Raw genomic sequence first — 16,434 nt, 5'->3', positions numbered from 1 at the left:
CCAGGGGGAGGAGCTGCTGAATGAGGCACAGCTGTTGTTGCTTTTGGCTAATGCGTACCAGCGCCCGCTCCTGGGCAGGGGCAACGAGACTCTGTGCTGCTGCCACCTTTGGTAGGGTTGTGGAATTGCAGGAGCTGCTCTGGTGCACCCGGGTTCCTGTGCTCTGCTGAGATGCGCTGCTGCCCAGCCTGCACTCCCACAGCCTTCGGTGCACCGGGCTCTGGTTTGTCTGGGATTTGCACAAGTGGAGGAGGCAGGGGCGCCTGGTGCCTCAGCTCTTAGTGGTTCAGCCCTTTGAGCTCACACTTCCAGCCACCTTTCCCAGGGCACCCTCATGGCATGAGGGGATGACGACACAGGAAGGACTCCCAGATAACCCTCCCATTGCCCACGGCTGTCCAGTGGACAAATCCAGACAGCTGTACTCCCCTCCCCACACACACACCATTATGGTGAGTTCACTCTTAGGGACCCCGCTCCTAGCTGCTCCTTCTTACAATTCGGCTTTCATGGAGCTGATCCTTGAACCTCCATGAGGACCAAATTCCCAGGCCTTTTCTGCCAGAAGAAACTAGCCCCCTGAATAAGTTAGTGACATGCTCTGTGGACAAGGGCTTCACCCAGTGCTCTCCCGTAATGCCACCCATTGCTTCTAGCTGGGCCCACACCTATATGGCTAGCTCTGGGTCTTGCCATGATGTTGAACATCTTTTTGTTTGTTTACCTGCCACACACACACATTTTTTTTTTCGAGAGAGAGAGAGAGAGAGGAAGAGAGAGATGAGAAGCATCAACTCATAGTTGTGGCAACAACTTTTGTTGTTCATTGATTGCTTCTCATATGTGCCTTGACCAGGTGGCTGCAGCTGAGCCAGTGACCCCTTGCTCAAGCCAGCGACCTTAGGGTTCAAGCCAGTGACCACGGAGTCATGTCTATGATCTCACGCTCAAGTTGGGGACCCTGCACTCAAGCTGGTGAGCCTGCGCTCAAGCCGGTGATCTCCTGTTTGGAACCTGGGTCCTCAGCGTCCCAGGTCAACGCTCTAGCCACTGTGCCACGACCTGGTCAGGCTCACATATATTCTTTCATGAGTGTCTGTTCAGATCTTTTGTCCCCTTCCCTAAAAGTGAGGTTGTTTGTTTTGAGTTATTTTTTTATTATTGAGAGGATGGAGACAGAGAAGACAGACTCACACATGTGCCCTGGCCTTATGACCTGGGCACAAGATCTCAATTATGTGATTTGCAAATCTCTCCTTCCGGTCTGTGGGTTGTCTTCATTTTTTAAAAAAGTTTCTCAGAGAAAAAGTTTTTAACTTTGATGAAGTGCAATTTATCAGTTTTTTCTTTTATGATATGTGCATTTGGTGTAGCACCTACTCACTCATTGTCAAACCCACAGTCAAGCAGATTCTCTCTGATGATTTCCAACAGAAGTGGTATAGGTTTGTACTGGACATTTGAGTCTATGATACATTTTGAGTTAATTTTTGTATCAGGCATGAGGGTACGTGTCAAGGTTAAGGTTTTTTGCTTATGAACACAATTTCTCTATTGAAATGCCTCTGCACATTTATCAAAATTGAGTTGGCTAACCCTGGCTGGGTAGCTCAGTTGGTTAGAGCTTTGTCCTCATACACCAAGGATATGCTAAGGTTGTGGGTTCAATCCCCATTCAGGGCACTTACAAGAAACAAACAATGAATGACTAAGTGGAACAAAAAAATCGCTTCTCTCCCCCAACCTTCTAAAATCAATAAATTTAAAAAAATCAGTTGACTATATTTCTGTTGGTATAATTTTGGGCTATTTTTTTCCATTGATCTGTACAGTCTGGGTTGTTTTTTTTGTTTTGTTTTTTGCCAATATCATACTCCATTGATTATTGTAACTTAATGGGTAAATCTTGAAATTGGGCAGTGTGAATCCTCTGATTTTGTTCTTCTTTAGAATTGTTTCTGCTAGTGTAGTTCCTTTACATTTCCACGTACATTTTTAAATTAACTTGACATGTATAACATGTGCTAAGATTTTCTGTAAAATTTACAGATCAAATTAGAGAGAAGTGATATTTTTAAAAACACTGAGTCTCACAATTCATGAAAACCATTTCTCTCTCCATTTAGTTAAATCTTTGACTTCTTTTATTCATGCTTGTATTTTCTATCCTACAGATTCTGTTAGATTTATACCTATGTACCTCATGGTGGAGGGGGATTTATAAATAGTACTGTTTTTTGAACTTCACATTCCAGTTGTTCCCTATGGGTACATAGGCATATGATTAACTTTTGTATATTGACCTTGTAAGTCAGTTAGCTTTTTTGGTGGGTTCTTTGGAATTTCCTATGTAGCATAACACCTCATCTGCAAATAGGAACAATTTTATTTACTCCTTCTCATTTTGATTTTTCCTGTTTTTTATTTTGTTTTTTCTTGCCATATTGCAGTGGCTAGGACAAGGTTGGCAAACTCATTAGTCAACAGGGCCAAATATCAACAGTACAACGATTGAAATTTCCTTTGAGAGACAAATTTTTAAATGTAAACTATATAGATAGGTACATTCCTTATTGAGGTAGTGCCCACACGTGGTATTTTTGTGGAAGAGCCACACTCAAGGGGCCAAAGATCCGCATGTGGCTCGCAAGCCGCAGTTTGCCAACCAAGGGGCTAGAACTTTCTGAATGATGCTTATAGAAGTGATGGGAGGACATCCTCGCCTTGTTCCTAATCTTAGGGGAAAGCAATAGCTCTCACCGTTCACTATAATGTTAGCTATAGTTTTACAGTTTGTTTGGTTTTTTTTTGTATTTTTCCGAAGTTAGAAACGGGAAGGCAGTCAGACAGACTCCCACATGCACCCGACAGGGATCCACCTGGCACACCCACCAGGGGGCGATGCTCTGCCCATCTGGGGCGTTGCTCTGTTGTGACCAGAGCCATTCTAGTGCCTGAGGCAGAGACCACAGAGCCATCCTCAGTGCCTGGGCCAACTTTGTTCCAGTGGAGCCCTGGCTGCAGGAGGTGAAGAAAGAGACAGAGAGGAAGGAGAGGGGGAGGGGTGGAGAAGCAGATGGGCGCTTCTCCTGTGTGCCCTGGCCGGGAATCGAACCCAGGACTCCTACATGCCAGGCTGATGCTCCACCACTGAGCCAACCGGCCAGGGCCTACAGTTTTTTTGTAAGTGTCTTTTATTCAGCAAAGGAAATTCCTTTCTGTTCCCAGTTTGTTGGAAGTTTTTCTAATTAATGAGTACTGAATTTTGGTCAAATAATTTTCCTGCATCTTTTGAGATAATTGTACATTTGATAGGCTAGGTCTGGTTGGGGATCTCTGAGAGTTCACCGTCCTGGGAGTCCCTTGAACTTCTTGGGTATGTAGTTTCATGTTTTTCTTCATTGGAAAATTTTTCTCTCTCTCCTCTGGGATTTCCACTGTGTGCATGTTAGTACGCTTGATTGTACTCCACGGGTCACTGAGGCTCTGTTCATTTTTATTCTTTTTCTGTTTGAAGAATAGAAAATCTCAATTCATCCATCTTAAGGTTTTCTGATTCTATAAAATTATTTCTCCCTATTTTTCCACTCTTTTTTTCCCCTTTGCATGTCAATTGACATACATGTTTTCTTCAAGCTCACTCATTCTTTCCTTGAGTGTGATGAATCTACTATTGAGTTTGTCAAAGGCACTCTTTATCTCTATTATTCTGTTTTTCATTTCTTAACAGCTGATGGGGATATAAAGCCCAGGAAAAATGAGGAGGGAATGGCATTGCCACCTGGGAGTGCGGTGCTGCCTCCAGGCAGTGGCCTAGACCTCTCCACCTCCTGGCTTTGGCCCCGAGGGCGCTGGAACCCCCCCCCCTCAACCCTTTTCCTGAAATCTTGTCCTGATGTCTGCCTCCAGGTTGTGAGCTGGGGCTGGGCTCTTTGAGCTCCCATAGACTGAGATCTCCCCCAACCAGAGTTCGGACCCTCCTCTCTTTTGATTGTCTGTGGCCTGTGGTCTTGGAGCTCTAGGGAGCAGGTCTGAGTTTGGGCCCTGGGCCAGGCACAGAATGTGCGGGCTGGCCAGGCCTGTGGAGGAATGGTCCCAGGAGGAAGGCAGGGCAGGCCACTACCTTCACTTCTGCAGATGCAGAAGCAGAGGCTCAGGCCAGAGAGTTAAGTTGCACAGGGGCCAAGGGAATTGGACCCTAAGAAAGAAGAGCTGCTGGGCTGAGGGTGTCCCTGCTGCACGGGCCTGCTGTAGCCACCTCAGCCTCTTCTCAGCGTCCCCCTTGTCAGGCTGGGGGGAGTCTGGGGAGAGACAGGAAGCAACGAGCCACCTCCTCTGCCCTCTCAGGCCACCTACCACTGCCACACGTCCCACATGCAGGGCTTCCTCCCCTCCCTCTGCGTGGGCCTCAGCACCTCCATCTCTACAGTGGAGGTGGCAGTGCCACCTTGCCAGGTGGTATGGCTGGTAGCACAGAGTGAGCTTGTGCGGCCAGCAGGGCCTGGAACCATCAGGACATCTCTGACTTCTGCTTCCTGAGAACTTACTGAAGACACAGGAAAGGGGAGAAGACACCGTAGCCACTACCCAGGAGCCACCCTCCTGGTGTTTGGGGCTCTGGGGACACTGGTTGCTGCCTCCCTCAGAAGGAAGCAAAGTCCACGCTGACCCTATGGTTCTCACGTGTTTATTTTGGCAGCCCCTTGGTGAGGTCCTCTGACCTGTACAATCTGGCTGACAGCAAATCACAATTGCTATGAAGGCAGACACCCCGATTCGGGGTGGATCAGAGAGAAATCAAATTCAGTAAAGCTCCCTGGCCTGGGGGAACAGAGCCCCCTAAGGGCCAGCGAGGCAGAGTGTTCGCTACTTAGCGGGAGCCTATCCCTGCAGCGTCCCATGGAGGTGGTTGCCCCTTGGCTAGAAGGGGATGTCACAGCCTCCTGTGAGCCCGCCCCTCTCAATCTGGGGTCCAGTGTGAAGTGAGACAGGAATCCAGGACACATGGGAGTCAAGATGACCCAGCAAAACATTCCCATGGGAACAGAGGGCCTGTGACAGGTGTGGCTCCTCTTCCCAGGCACCCATCTCCTCACAGAACTCCACGCACTGCAGGCTGTGCAGGGGTGCAGAGGGGTGGGCATGGGGGTGGAGGGAGGGAGGGCTGGGGGAGGGGTCTCCCAGCTGCTCTGGCCAGGGTGGCCCGGGGTGGAGTGACCAGGGGTCTCCTCTCCCCCACCTCTCACTGACAGCCTGTGGTCACACAGCTTGGGGCAGCTTTCTTACCTGCCTTTCCCTAGTTCTTTCCAGAACCTTCCAGAAGGCAGGAGACTCCGTCCCCCTTCCATCGGCTTCACAATAGGTGGAAAAGACTGCAGTGAGTTAAAACACCTAGCTTGTCAGACCGTGTCATGTTCAAGGAAGGGTCACTCCCAAAATGGTCACTGGGGGGTACTCCCAATCGTCTGCCAGCCCAGAAGGCGCTGGAGGGGCCTGGCCCGAAGCACCAACAGGACTTAGACCCGGGCAGCTCCACGGTGACGCCAGGCCGGTGCCTGTGCCCCAGGGGCAGGGCAGCAGCCGCGTGGACAAGTCCAGCAGGGGCTCAGTCTGTTCCAGGACGCAGAAGCATGGGGGCCTGGGCGGGAGGAGGGGGCCTGGGCGGGAGGAGGGGGCCTGGGTGGGAGGAAGGACCTCAAGCATCTCCCAGGCACCCAGCAGGCTCTCAGGAGGAAAACCTCCAGAAACTCTGGGAGTTTAAGTATTTCAGCTCTGGTGATTGGTTCTTTTGAAAGTCTCAGGAATCGTTTCTGCAGAGACTAAGGTTTTTATTTGCTCAGACCAGTGAGGATGGGAACCCTGAGGCTCAGGGGGCAGTGCCAAGGCCACCTGGAGAGTCCATCCCTCACTGCCAGGAGACACGGGCTCGCCGTGGGCCTGGGTTTTGTTTCTGGAGTACTCTGGACAGTCTGTGACACTGCCGGATGACACGATTGGCTAGTTCTGGGGACAGGCCCTGCGATCCCAGTCGGCCCACACCACGCAGGCTGCAGGGGTGCCTACTGCAGGAAGGCCCGGAGGAAGTCATTGTAGGAGATCTTTGAAGACAGGGCCTTGTCATAATACTCCAGAATATGGAAGAACTCCTCCTCTGAGAGGTTGATGCTGTACTGTCTCAGGACCTGGAAGACAGAGAGGAGCGCCCTGGCTTGTCTTGGCGCCATTCAGGGAGGCAGGCTGCCAGAAAGGGGCTGGGAGGCGCCCCTTTCTCCTGAGCCGACCCTCACCTCCAGCATCGCCCCCTGCAGTCCACACTCCTTCTCACCTTCTCTCCCCCACCTCCCCCTCTCCCCTACCTCCTCCCTCTCCCCCCACCTCCTCTCTCTCCCCACCTCCTCTCTCTCCCCTACCTCCTCTCTCTCCCCTACCTCCTCTCTCCCCCACCTTCTCTCTCTCCCCTACCTCTCCCCCCATACACGTTTCCCTCCCCACCCCTTTCGTGAGGCAACCTTGAGGAAGGAGGCCAGCTGCTGAGGGTGGTGAAGCAAAAACCATGACCCGTGACCGCCCAGCCCCCACCCAGCTCTTCCCTCCTCACTGGGGACTTAACTTTAACGAGAGAGAAACAAACTCCCACCATGTTTAAGCTGTCGCTATTTCCCCCTTCTGTTTGTGCAGCTGAAACAAACCCTAATAGGTGCCCTTGTGCATAAAAATAAAGATTAGACACATCGCGGAGGAGGCCCCCAACACCCTCCCACAGTCACCCACCCCGAACTCCTGGGAAGCTGCCTGTCGGGAGACTCGGGGAGCCTTCGTTGCCTGGAGACTGAGCCCAGTGGCTGGCTGAGAATTTTACTGACCCCAAGGTTCAGACAGACAATGTGACCTGGGAAGTACCATGGGCTCTGAAGGCAGAGGACTCGGGTGCTCATGGCCCAGGGGCAGGTCTGAGGCTGGCAGTGCCCTCCCGGGCAGGCAGGGGGGGCAAGGCCTCACGGTCAGCACCCAGCACGGGCCCTTATGATGCTCTGCCCCTGCCCACCACCAACCACAGCTAGTCTTCTTGGGTTATTCATATTAAAGAAAAGGCTTTTTAGTTTTTTAAAAACAGCTTTTAGTTGAAGCAGAGATAAACCCAAGGAATACATGTTTTCTAAGTGCATTTTGAGGTCATAAACCTTTGTGTCTTTGATGTCTTGACTGGGTTTTTTCCCTGGCGGTGACATGTAATTCTTTTTAAATCGACTCTATTCCCTTGCTGTATTTCACATCCCTGTGGCTACTCTGTAGCAACCAGTTTGCCCTTCTTGCTCCCTTCGCCTTTCTCACCCAGCTCCCCGCCCCTCCCCATTGGGGCAACTGTCAAAACGTTCTGTTTCTAGGAGTCTGTTTCTGTTCGCTTGTTTATTTTTTCAGATTCAATTGTTGATAGATATGACTTGCCATTTTTTTTTGACTTGCCATTTTATTGTTCATACTTTTGAACTTTTATTTTTCTCTTCTTCTTAAAGAAGACCCTTTAACATTTCCCATAATGCTGGTTTGTTGGTGATGAACTCCTTTAGCTTTTTCTTGTCTGGGAAATTCTTTATCCAACATTTGATTCTAAATGCTAGCTTTGCTGGGTAGAGTAATCATGGTGGTAGTCCTTGCTTTTCATCATTTTGATGTTTGTTGTCAATCCCTCCAGGGCTGAGGAGTTTCTGTTGAGAGATCAGCTGACAGCCTTATGGGAGCTCCCTTGCAGGTAACTAACTGCTTTACTCTTGCTGCTTGTAAGATTCACTCTTTGTCTTTAACCTTTTGCATTTTAACTAGGACGTATCTTGGTGTGGGCCCCTTCGTGCTCATCTTGTTTGGGGCTCTGTGCTTCCTGGACTTGTATGTCTATTTTCTTCACCAGGTTAGGGAAGTTTTCTGTCATTATTTTTTCAAATAGGTTTTCAAATTCTTGCTCTCTCTCTTCTCCTTCCAGTACCCCATGATGCAAACGTTGGTATGCCTGAAGTTGTCCCAGAGGTTCCTTACACTATTTAATTTCTTTAATTCCTTTTTCTTTTTGCTGTTCTGATTGGGTGTTTTCTGCTTCTTATATTCCAAATTACTGATTTGATTATCAGCCTCATCTACTCTACTGTTGATTCCCTGTAAACTATTCTTCACTTTAGTTAGTGTATCCATTTCTGACTGGTTCTTTCTCGTGGTTTCTATGTCCCTTTTTATGCTTATTATTTCTTTGTTGAAGTTCTCACTAAGTTCCTTGAGCATCCTTATGACCATTGTTTTGAATTCTGTATCAGGTAGCTTGTGTGTATCAGGTAGCTTGTGTGTATCAGGTAGCTTTGTTTAGTTCCTTTTCTGGGGATTTCTCCTATTCTTTTATTTCGGATATGTTTCTTTGTCTCTGATTTTTGGCTGCCTCCCTGTGTTTGTTTCAGTGTATTAGGAAGAGCTGCTACATCCACAAGGCTTGGTAGAGTGGCCTTGTGTAGTAGGTGTCCTGTGGGGCCCAGTGGCACAACCTCCCCAGTCACCCAAGCTGGGTGTTCCCGTGTGCCCCTGTGCGGGCTGTGTGTCCTGTTGTAAGAGCACTGGGAGGGATTGAGCCCCAGGCTGATCAGCTTTGAGAACTGGCTGCAACTTCAGCGGAGGAGCTGCTATGCTGGAGTCAACCCTACAGAACAAGACTTGCTTCAGTGGGGCTTTAGGGCTCAAATATTCCCCTGAATGTGTTGCTTGTAGAAGTGTAGAGTTGTAATCCACCATGGTCTGAAGCTGTCCACCAAGCACACTGGTTCTGGGGCTTCCCAGGAGGTACAACCTCAGCTACTGCCTGGGCCCTGCCTGGGGCCAGTTGACACAAGCTACAGAGAAATGTGCAGATGGCTGTTACTTGTGCTGGGCTGGGAGGTGCCCAGAAGTGGCCAAGCTGTGAAGCAAGGCCAGCTGCCTCTAGTGTCAGGCCTGGGGCCACTTAGCAAGAGGTATGGGGTATACAGAGGCCAGATGCTGCTTGTTTGAGAGGTTTTAGGACAGTCCAAAGCCTGAGTCAAGAAAGTCCATTTGGCCCTGGCTGGTTGGCTCAGTGGTAGAGCGTCAGCCTGGTGTGCAGAAGTCCCGGGTTTGATTCCCGGCCAGGGCACACAGGAGAAGCACCCATCTGCTTCTCCACCCCTCCCCCTCTCCTTCCTCTCTGTCTCTCTCTTCCCCTCCTGCAGCCGAGTGGAGCAAAGATGGCCTGGGCGCTGGGGATGGCTCCTTGGCCTCTGCTCCAGGTGCTAGAGTGGCTCTGGTCGTGGCAGAGTGATGCCCCGGAGGGGCAGAGCATCGTCCCCTGGTGGGCAGAGCATCGCCCCCCCAGTGGGCGTGCCGGGTGGATCCCGGTCAGGCACATGCGGGAGTCTGTCTGACTGTCTCTCCCCGTTTCTAGCTTCAGAAAAATACAAAAAAAAAAGAAAAAAAGAAAGTTCATTTGTATGGCCCTGGCCAGTTTGCTCAGTGATAAGAGCATTGGTCCAGCATGTGGAAGTCCCAGGTTTGATTCCTAGCCAGAGCCCACAAGAGAAGCACCCATCTGCTACTCCACCCTTCCCCCTCTCCTTTCTCTCTCTCTCTTCCCCTCCTGCAGCCAAGACTCCACTGGAGCAAAGTTGGCCAGGCACTGAGGATGGCCTCCACCTTAGGTGCTAGAATGGCTCTGATTGCAACAGAGCAACACCCCAGATGGTCAGAGCATCGCCCCCTAGTGGGCATGCCGGGTGGATCCCTGTTGGGCGCATGTGGGAGGCTGTCTTTCTGCCTCCCCGCTTCTCACTTCAGAAAAATACAAAAAAAAAAAGTCCATTTGTATAGAAAAGCCACTGAAAACAGCTTAGGTGGATCTGTACATTGGATGAGCAGGGTCTCAGGGAATCACCTTGGTGGCAGGGTGATGGGGATTCAGATATAGCCTGCCTGCCAGCTCTGTGAGTGGTGATCTCAGGAAAGAAACAATAACCTCTGCCAGCACTCCTGTCTGGCAAAAAGCTGCCCACCCCCCAGCTCTCATCCTGATGCCCAACAATCCAGTTCCTCCCTGGCTCCTGTCAGGCTGCTGCCCAGAGCTGGAGCTCAGAGGGAACGAGTCCGAGTCGGTCCGTGCACGGGCCCTTTAAGGTGAACTGCCTGGGACTGTAGCAGCCTCCGTCTCACTCAGCCACAACCCCTGCCGGGTTTTATACCCAGAAGTTATGGAGACAACTCTTCCTGGTTCAGGAACCCTGGGCTGGGGGGCCTGTTTGGGGCTGGGACCCCTCGCTCCTCAGGGGGACCTGTGCAGCCGAGACATCCCTCTCGATTTTAAGCCAGCACGTGTGGGTGTGGAACCACCCCATTCTGTGTTTCCACCCCTTCTACCAGTCTCAACAGGGCTTTAAATCTCTAGTTGTAGGACTCCCGTTCAGCCAGATTTCCGGTGGTCGGCATGATGGCTGCTCTGCAGTTTAGCTGTAGCTATGATATGGTTGTCAGAGGACAAGAGCACCGCACTACCTACGCGGCCACCTTGACCAATCCAATGTGTGACTTTTAATCTTCTGTTCCAGACCTCAGTTACTTCCTCAGCCACGGTGGTTGGGTGGGTATGGAGAGAGAGGAGTCTGAGGTGCTATCCATTACTCTGAAAGTGGGAGTTTAAGCTGCCCTGGAGGGTGGCTGTTCTTCCCCCCGCGGCCAGGCCTGCAGGAGGCACGGGGCCGAGCAGAGGCCCCTGTGGAGGCCATGGTCGCCGCCACCTGTCCACGGCCAGGAGTGTCCTGCAGCCCCTTTCCCTGAAAATGTGTGTTTTCTCATGGGAGCAGTAAAAGCCCAGGCTGCAGGCTCTGTAGAGGACAGCTGCTCAGTCCGCCTGCTATGGGGGGGTGAGCCGGTGCTCCCGCAGAAAGGCAGCCGGGGGTCACGGGCTCCTGTGAGGCAGGTCCGGGTCTGTGGGCCTCTGAGTGGCCACAGCGGGGACCTCACTTTAGCCCTTCAATGTTTCTGTTCTTCTCTGTGCATCCTGCAAGGCAGACACAGGCCCTGGGTTCCCCACAGAGGCCAAGGGAAGGCTGGATGTGGGGCCCAGGGGCAGCTGGGCTCTGGGGTGGGTGTCCCCACGGGGGTCTAGCAGCCTTCGGGGGGAGAACCTGAGCCTGCAGGTGAGGAGAGCACTATGCCCCTGGTAACCTGGGGTCCTAGGGAACTGGGCTCGGGGGTGCAGTGTCCCCACGGGGGTCTGGAAGCCTTCGGGGGGAGAACCTGAGCCTGCAGGTGAGGAGTGCACTATGCCCCCAGTAACCTGGGGTCCTAGGGAACTGGGCTCGGGGGTGCAGTGTCCCCACGGGGGTCTAGCAGCCTTCGGGGGGAGAACCTGAGCCTGCAGGTGAGGAGTGCACTATGCCCCTGGTAACCTGGGGTCCTAGGGAACTGGGCTCGGGGGTGCAGTGTCCCCACGGGGGTCTAGCAGCCTTCGGGGGGAGAACCTGAGCCTGCAGGTGAGGAGTGCACTATGCCCCCGGTAACCTGGGGTCCTAGGGAACTGGGCTCGGGGGTGCAGTGTCCCCACGGGGGTCTAGCAGCCTTCGGGGGGAGAACCTGAGCCTGCAGGTGAGGAGTGCACTATGCCCCCGGTAACCTGGGGTCCTAGGCAGCTGGGCTCTGGGGTGGGGTGTCCCCACGGGGGTCTAGCAGCCTTCGGGGGGAGAACCTGAGCCTGCAGGTGAGGAGAGCACTATGCCCCTGGTAACCTGGGGTCCTAGGGAACTGGGGTCTGGGGCAGCTGCTCCCACAGGGGCTTTCGATGGGGGCTGGGGTCCCCCCTGATGTTTGCTGGCCACTGGCATTTGGCACCTTCTTTCTACTCAGAGGCAACAGATGCACAAGAGCTGGGCTCACCTTCCGGAAATCAGCTACGTCTACAAAGCCCGTTCCATCCTCATCGTAGGCTTTGAAGGTGCGTCGCATTGGCCTCCAGCAGTGCACAACTTTGGGCTGAATGCGCAGTAACGCAGAATAAAAGGAAGAAGACTCAGCACCAGCTTCTTTCTGGAAAAACAAAAACATAACACAACCAAGAGGGGCTGAGAAAGGAGCTTCTGAAAGGAAGAGCGCGGGGACAGGCCGCCGGCCAGGAGCCCCAGCCGCCTTGCCCCGTGGGCCCCTCACTCCCCACCGAGCTCACCGGCTTATCTGTCCAGAATGGAACAGATTCGTAATAATGATGGCACACTCGCCATCCCCCCCACTCACTGCAAGTCCGTGTGAGGGATATTGGAAACACCATCTCGTGCCCCCCCCCCCCCCCCGTCCCAAGCCTGGGAGGAAGGTAGGTCTCTTCATCCCCATTTCATGGATTGGGAAATAGAGGCTCAGAGAGGCAATGGGGAGGGATCAGGACGATCAGGCTCTGTTTGCCTCTAAGAGCTGTCAGCATGCCCCCCACCTATCCCCACCCCAGGGCACTGCAGGGAGGGCCAGGTAGATACCTGGCCAACTTGAAAATAGTTTGAAGAAAAAGAGATTTCAGTTTGGGCTTCCTGGTAGGTTATTATAATGAACAGAGTTTTTAAAAAATTGCAAGGTTGTAATTATATCTAGTAATTAGACTGCACACGACCCTGTGATTATTTCATTTGGGTGCTATTAGATTGAAGAGTGAGAGTTTAGCATGTTCAGCCCCTGTGCATGTCTGAGGATCTCAGAGGTAAACTGTGGGCAACAATGTGTAACACATTTTGGGAAAGTTTAATTGTAACACGGCACTACATAAAACAAATTAGCACGAAGTTAAATTGCTTTCAATTTTACATCCTTTATCATCTGTGATGGACTCTCAGCAGAGACCCAGTCAGCGGATCCGCGTGCACAGAACACCAGGACTCTGCCCACTCGCTTTGCGCACCCAGCCTGGCCTGAGAGAGGGCTTTCCCATCCCAGCAAAGGGCAGCCAACCCAGCCAGAGGCCTCTGCTGCCCGCCCAAGAAAGCAGCCCCCCAACCGCTTCCCCCGAGGGTCTGGACTGCTGAAGGCTGCGCAGAAAGCCCTGGAAGAACCAGAGAAATGGCCCTTTGAGTGTCTGCAGGGAGACAGCTGGCCTGAGCTCCACACCTGTACAGAGGGGACCAGATGGGGACGGGACCAGGTAGGGGCTTTCCAAGGAAAGGCTCCTGTCCATCACACCCAGGTAGGGATGGCAATGCATGGCAGGACTCTTCCAAACCAGTGTTGGCTGTGGTCAGGTTCCGGTGGAAAGAGCTGAGGGACGAGACAGGAGCACACAGGAGGTGTGCTGGACCTCCGCCGAGAGGCCCAGGCTCCCGGCAGCATGGTCCTGGAGCACCTACTGCTTCCAGTGAACACAGTCTCAGTGGGACACCCCACCACCTCCACTATGAGCCAGCCTTTCTGCATCTCTGTGAGGATGGGCAGTGGGTATGGAGCCAGGGAAGCATCTGCACATGAGGGGCAGGGGCTCTGAGCAGGGCACAGGGCACTCTTCTTAACTAGCTATCCCTTTAAGGCTCTTAGAAGCTAGCAGACCTCCCTATCATTGACAACAGGGGAAACTGAGGCCCAGAGAGGCAGAGGAAGGCCAGAGCCGGCAGGAGCCTTACAGGTCATGCTGTCTCCACGGTTCTCCAACTAAGTTCTTGGGTCCCATGAGAACACCTTTTCTCTGCTCATTGAAAGCTGAGCAGAGAAAGAATTGTCTTAAGTTTGTCTGCCATGACGTTGGTCTAACCCTCTGACATGAACTGGTCTTGCTCATCTAAACCTAGAAACTAGGCTAAGATAGTACTTGATTCTGCACAAAGTTACAAGTTTTGCTGCATAAAAAGTTTCCCGGGAATCAACCGTTTGCTGGGTTAACCCGCCCTCACTCTGCGGGTACCAGGGGTGTGCTGGCGGCTGGGTGGGGCTGTAGGGTCCACCCCCCAACCGAGTCCTAAGGTGGTCTCAGCTGTGTTTGTTCCCCAAACCCACAATGCCAGCTAGACTTGTCATTCATTCCGTGTAACTTATTCAGTGTTACAGGGCATGGAAAAGCCTTTTTTTCTTTTGCTTCATGTTTTGAAAAGACTTGAGAAAGGCGTGTCACTGAAAACAGTGGCTGAACTGGGCAGGCTGAGAATCATAAAATCACAAATGATTGAGATAAAGCTAAAAATCCTGGAGAGCAGTGTCTTCCAGCTGCTGTTTAAGCGCCTTTAGGTTCTCAGTCCCCTTCAAAAAGACGAAGAGAAAACTGTGTGGGTGTAGTTTCTGCAAGCAACAGGGAGCCTCCAGCCACCCACACCTGGGACGGGGCCTGGCCTGGCTCAGACGGGGGATGAGTGAACACACACCATGCTAACGTCTACAATGCTTCGCTTTGCTATGGCCCCCACCCCCTCCGTCCCGGCTTCGCCTTTTCAGGGAACCCACCGCTTAGCACTCCCTGCGCACTGTGTGAGCAGCTGCTCTGTTCCCGTCTGCTGTCCACAGGTTCTGGGAGGAGCCGTGAGGAGCGGGGGTCTGCCGCCACATGACTCTGAGAACCTGGGACTCAGGCTGTTGGTTCCAAGTCTAGGGCCTCCAAAAGGAAATCTGTTTGCAATGTTCCCAGAGTCGGATGGAGACCTCGCCTTTACCCAAGGCAGCTGGCTTTGGGCCCACTGGCCAGACCCCCAGTGGCTATGTGCTCACCTGAGAAATACCCGGAGCTGGGCAGGCCTTCAAGAATGGAGGAGACGGGGCAGTGAAGGATCGCCTGGCAAGTGCACGTGCACACAAGTCACATGTGTACAGACACAAATCACACAGTGTGATATACACATGTGTTATATATGTAGATACCTGTATCATACAGGTGTCATACACGAGTGTATGTGTGTGAGGCGGTGGCAGTGAGGCTGGGGACACTGGTAGGGGGTCCACACTAGACAGCAGCTCCCCCTAGAGTCTCTGCGTCCATTCCATCCTTCTTCTGCATAAAGCGAGATGCTCCCAAATTTGATACACTGAGAAAAACCTAAGAGACGCTTTAACCCCAAAACCATGCACTTTCTAGGGATAATGTTTGTACCATTTTATATGCATTCTGAATTTTCATCCTCTGCATCAGTGAGGTCTCCTTCGCTTTCAACAGGAGGACACAGCTCTGGATGAAGTCACAGTAAGCGAATCTCCCGTTGTCCTTTAAGTCGTACTTGACAATGAGCTGCTGGCTCTCCTCTTTGCTCAGGTCCAAGCCGAATCTCTCCACAAGTGCTAAAGACAGAAACACCGGTCCGTCAGCGGCCCCTGGTCACTCACTCATCTGTGCATGCACGTGCTCACGCATTACCTGCGGAGGGGCTTTCTCCGCAGCACACCCTTGTTCCAGCGGCTCATGGTTGGTGGCTGGGCAGATATGGACACAGACATGCATGTGACAGCTAAGTGTGATGAGCCAGAGAGACCCACATTCTGCTGGGTCCCCAGAGTCCTGGTTTTGTGTAATCACCATGCTGTAGTCACAGCAGTTGGACAGACTGCGGTGGACGCTATGACCAAAGAGCAGGCAGGGAGAGAGCAGAGTCGGGGGTGGAGGTATCCCCGTGAGGGGAGTGGGCAGAGCAGAGGCTCAGGGTTCGGGCCATATCTGTACGAGGGGCCAGGACAGCTACTTGTGCTGGGGGTGGGACTGGCATTCAGAATTGGCCTGCAACCAAGTATTTCTCCACTGGGCTTTGGAGACACTCTCAAGGGTCTGTTAGGCTGTGTGAATGGACACAGTTGCAGGTTTCATGCTAGTGACGATCTAAAGTGTGTGAAACCTATTCTGACATACATGGACCACCTGTAGAAGACCAGTGTCATGCCATGTCAGGGATGATGCCCCCCTGGTCAGTCCTCCCAGCTGCCCTGAGCCCTCCGCTCTGGTGCTCACACGCCTCTTTGGCTAGTTACAAACCCGAGCTGCTTTTGGGGCGACAACTCATACCTTAAAGAGACGTAGATAGTTTTAGTTTAAGGTGAATAAACTAAAGAGACTTCCATTTGACGTCACAAAAGCAACAAAATAGCAAGGAGCCGAATACTATGTTAATTATTAAGGCTAAGGAGGAAAACCAACACAGGTAGACTTTATATAAATGTTGCGGTCAGACTAAGCGCAGGCTGAAAGATGTGGCCGCACGTGGGCAACAGAGCTACTCTGTCCCTGTCCAGAGGACACAGCACCTCTCAGGACATGCTGAGGTGGGGAGGGGTGCTATGGAACCCAAAGGAACTGTCCAGCAGAGCCTTAGGTGCTCCAACTTGCAGAAGGCCATCAGCGGTGCATAAAAAATAGAATTACTTTTGAAAATTAATAACTTTTTTTTTTACAGTATTGAATGTGAATGCACTACTCAAGTTAGACAAGCCTATCTAAATAGTGGATTGGTGGCTTAA

The 16,434-nt window shown here is 52.0% G+C and overlaps 1 protein-coding gene across 1 annotated transcript in view; it reads right to left on the bottom strand.

The window, feature by feature from the left end:
- Nucleotides 1-5,713: 5,713 nt before the first annotated feature.
- EFCAB6 (EF-hand calcium binding domain 6) overlaps nt 5,714-16,434 on the bottom strand; it is a 200,242-nt gene continuing 189,521 nt past the window's right edge. The window contains exons 31-33 of the mRNA XM_066255898.1: nt 15,083-15,267; nt 11,914-12,063; nt 5,714-6,182 (exon numbers count right to left, since the gene is read on the bottom strand). Coding sequence (XP_066111995.1) covers nt 6,060-6,182; nt 11,914-12,063; nt 15,083-15,267 — 458 coding nt within the window. The 3' untranslated portion in view covers nt 5,714-6,059. The remainder of the gene's footprint in view (nt 6,183-11,913; nt 12,064-15,082; nt 15,268-16,434) is intronic.

Source organism: Saccopteryx bilineata, chromosome 1, assembly GCF_036850765.1.
Source record: "Saccopteryx bilineata isolate mSacBil1 chromosome 1, mSacBil1_pri_phased_curated, whole genome shotgun sequence".
Taxonomy (NCBI): Eukaryota; Metazoa; Chordata; class Mammalia; order Chiroptera; family Emballonuridae; genus Saccopteryx; species Saccopteryx bilineata.
The sequence above is the reverse complement of the archived record's forward strand: the minus strand, read 5'-3'. Positions and strand labels throughout refer to the sequence as shown.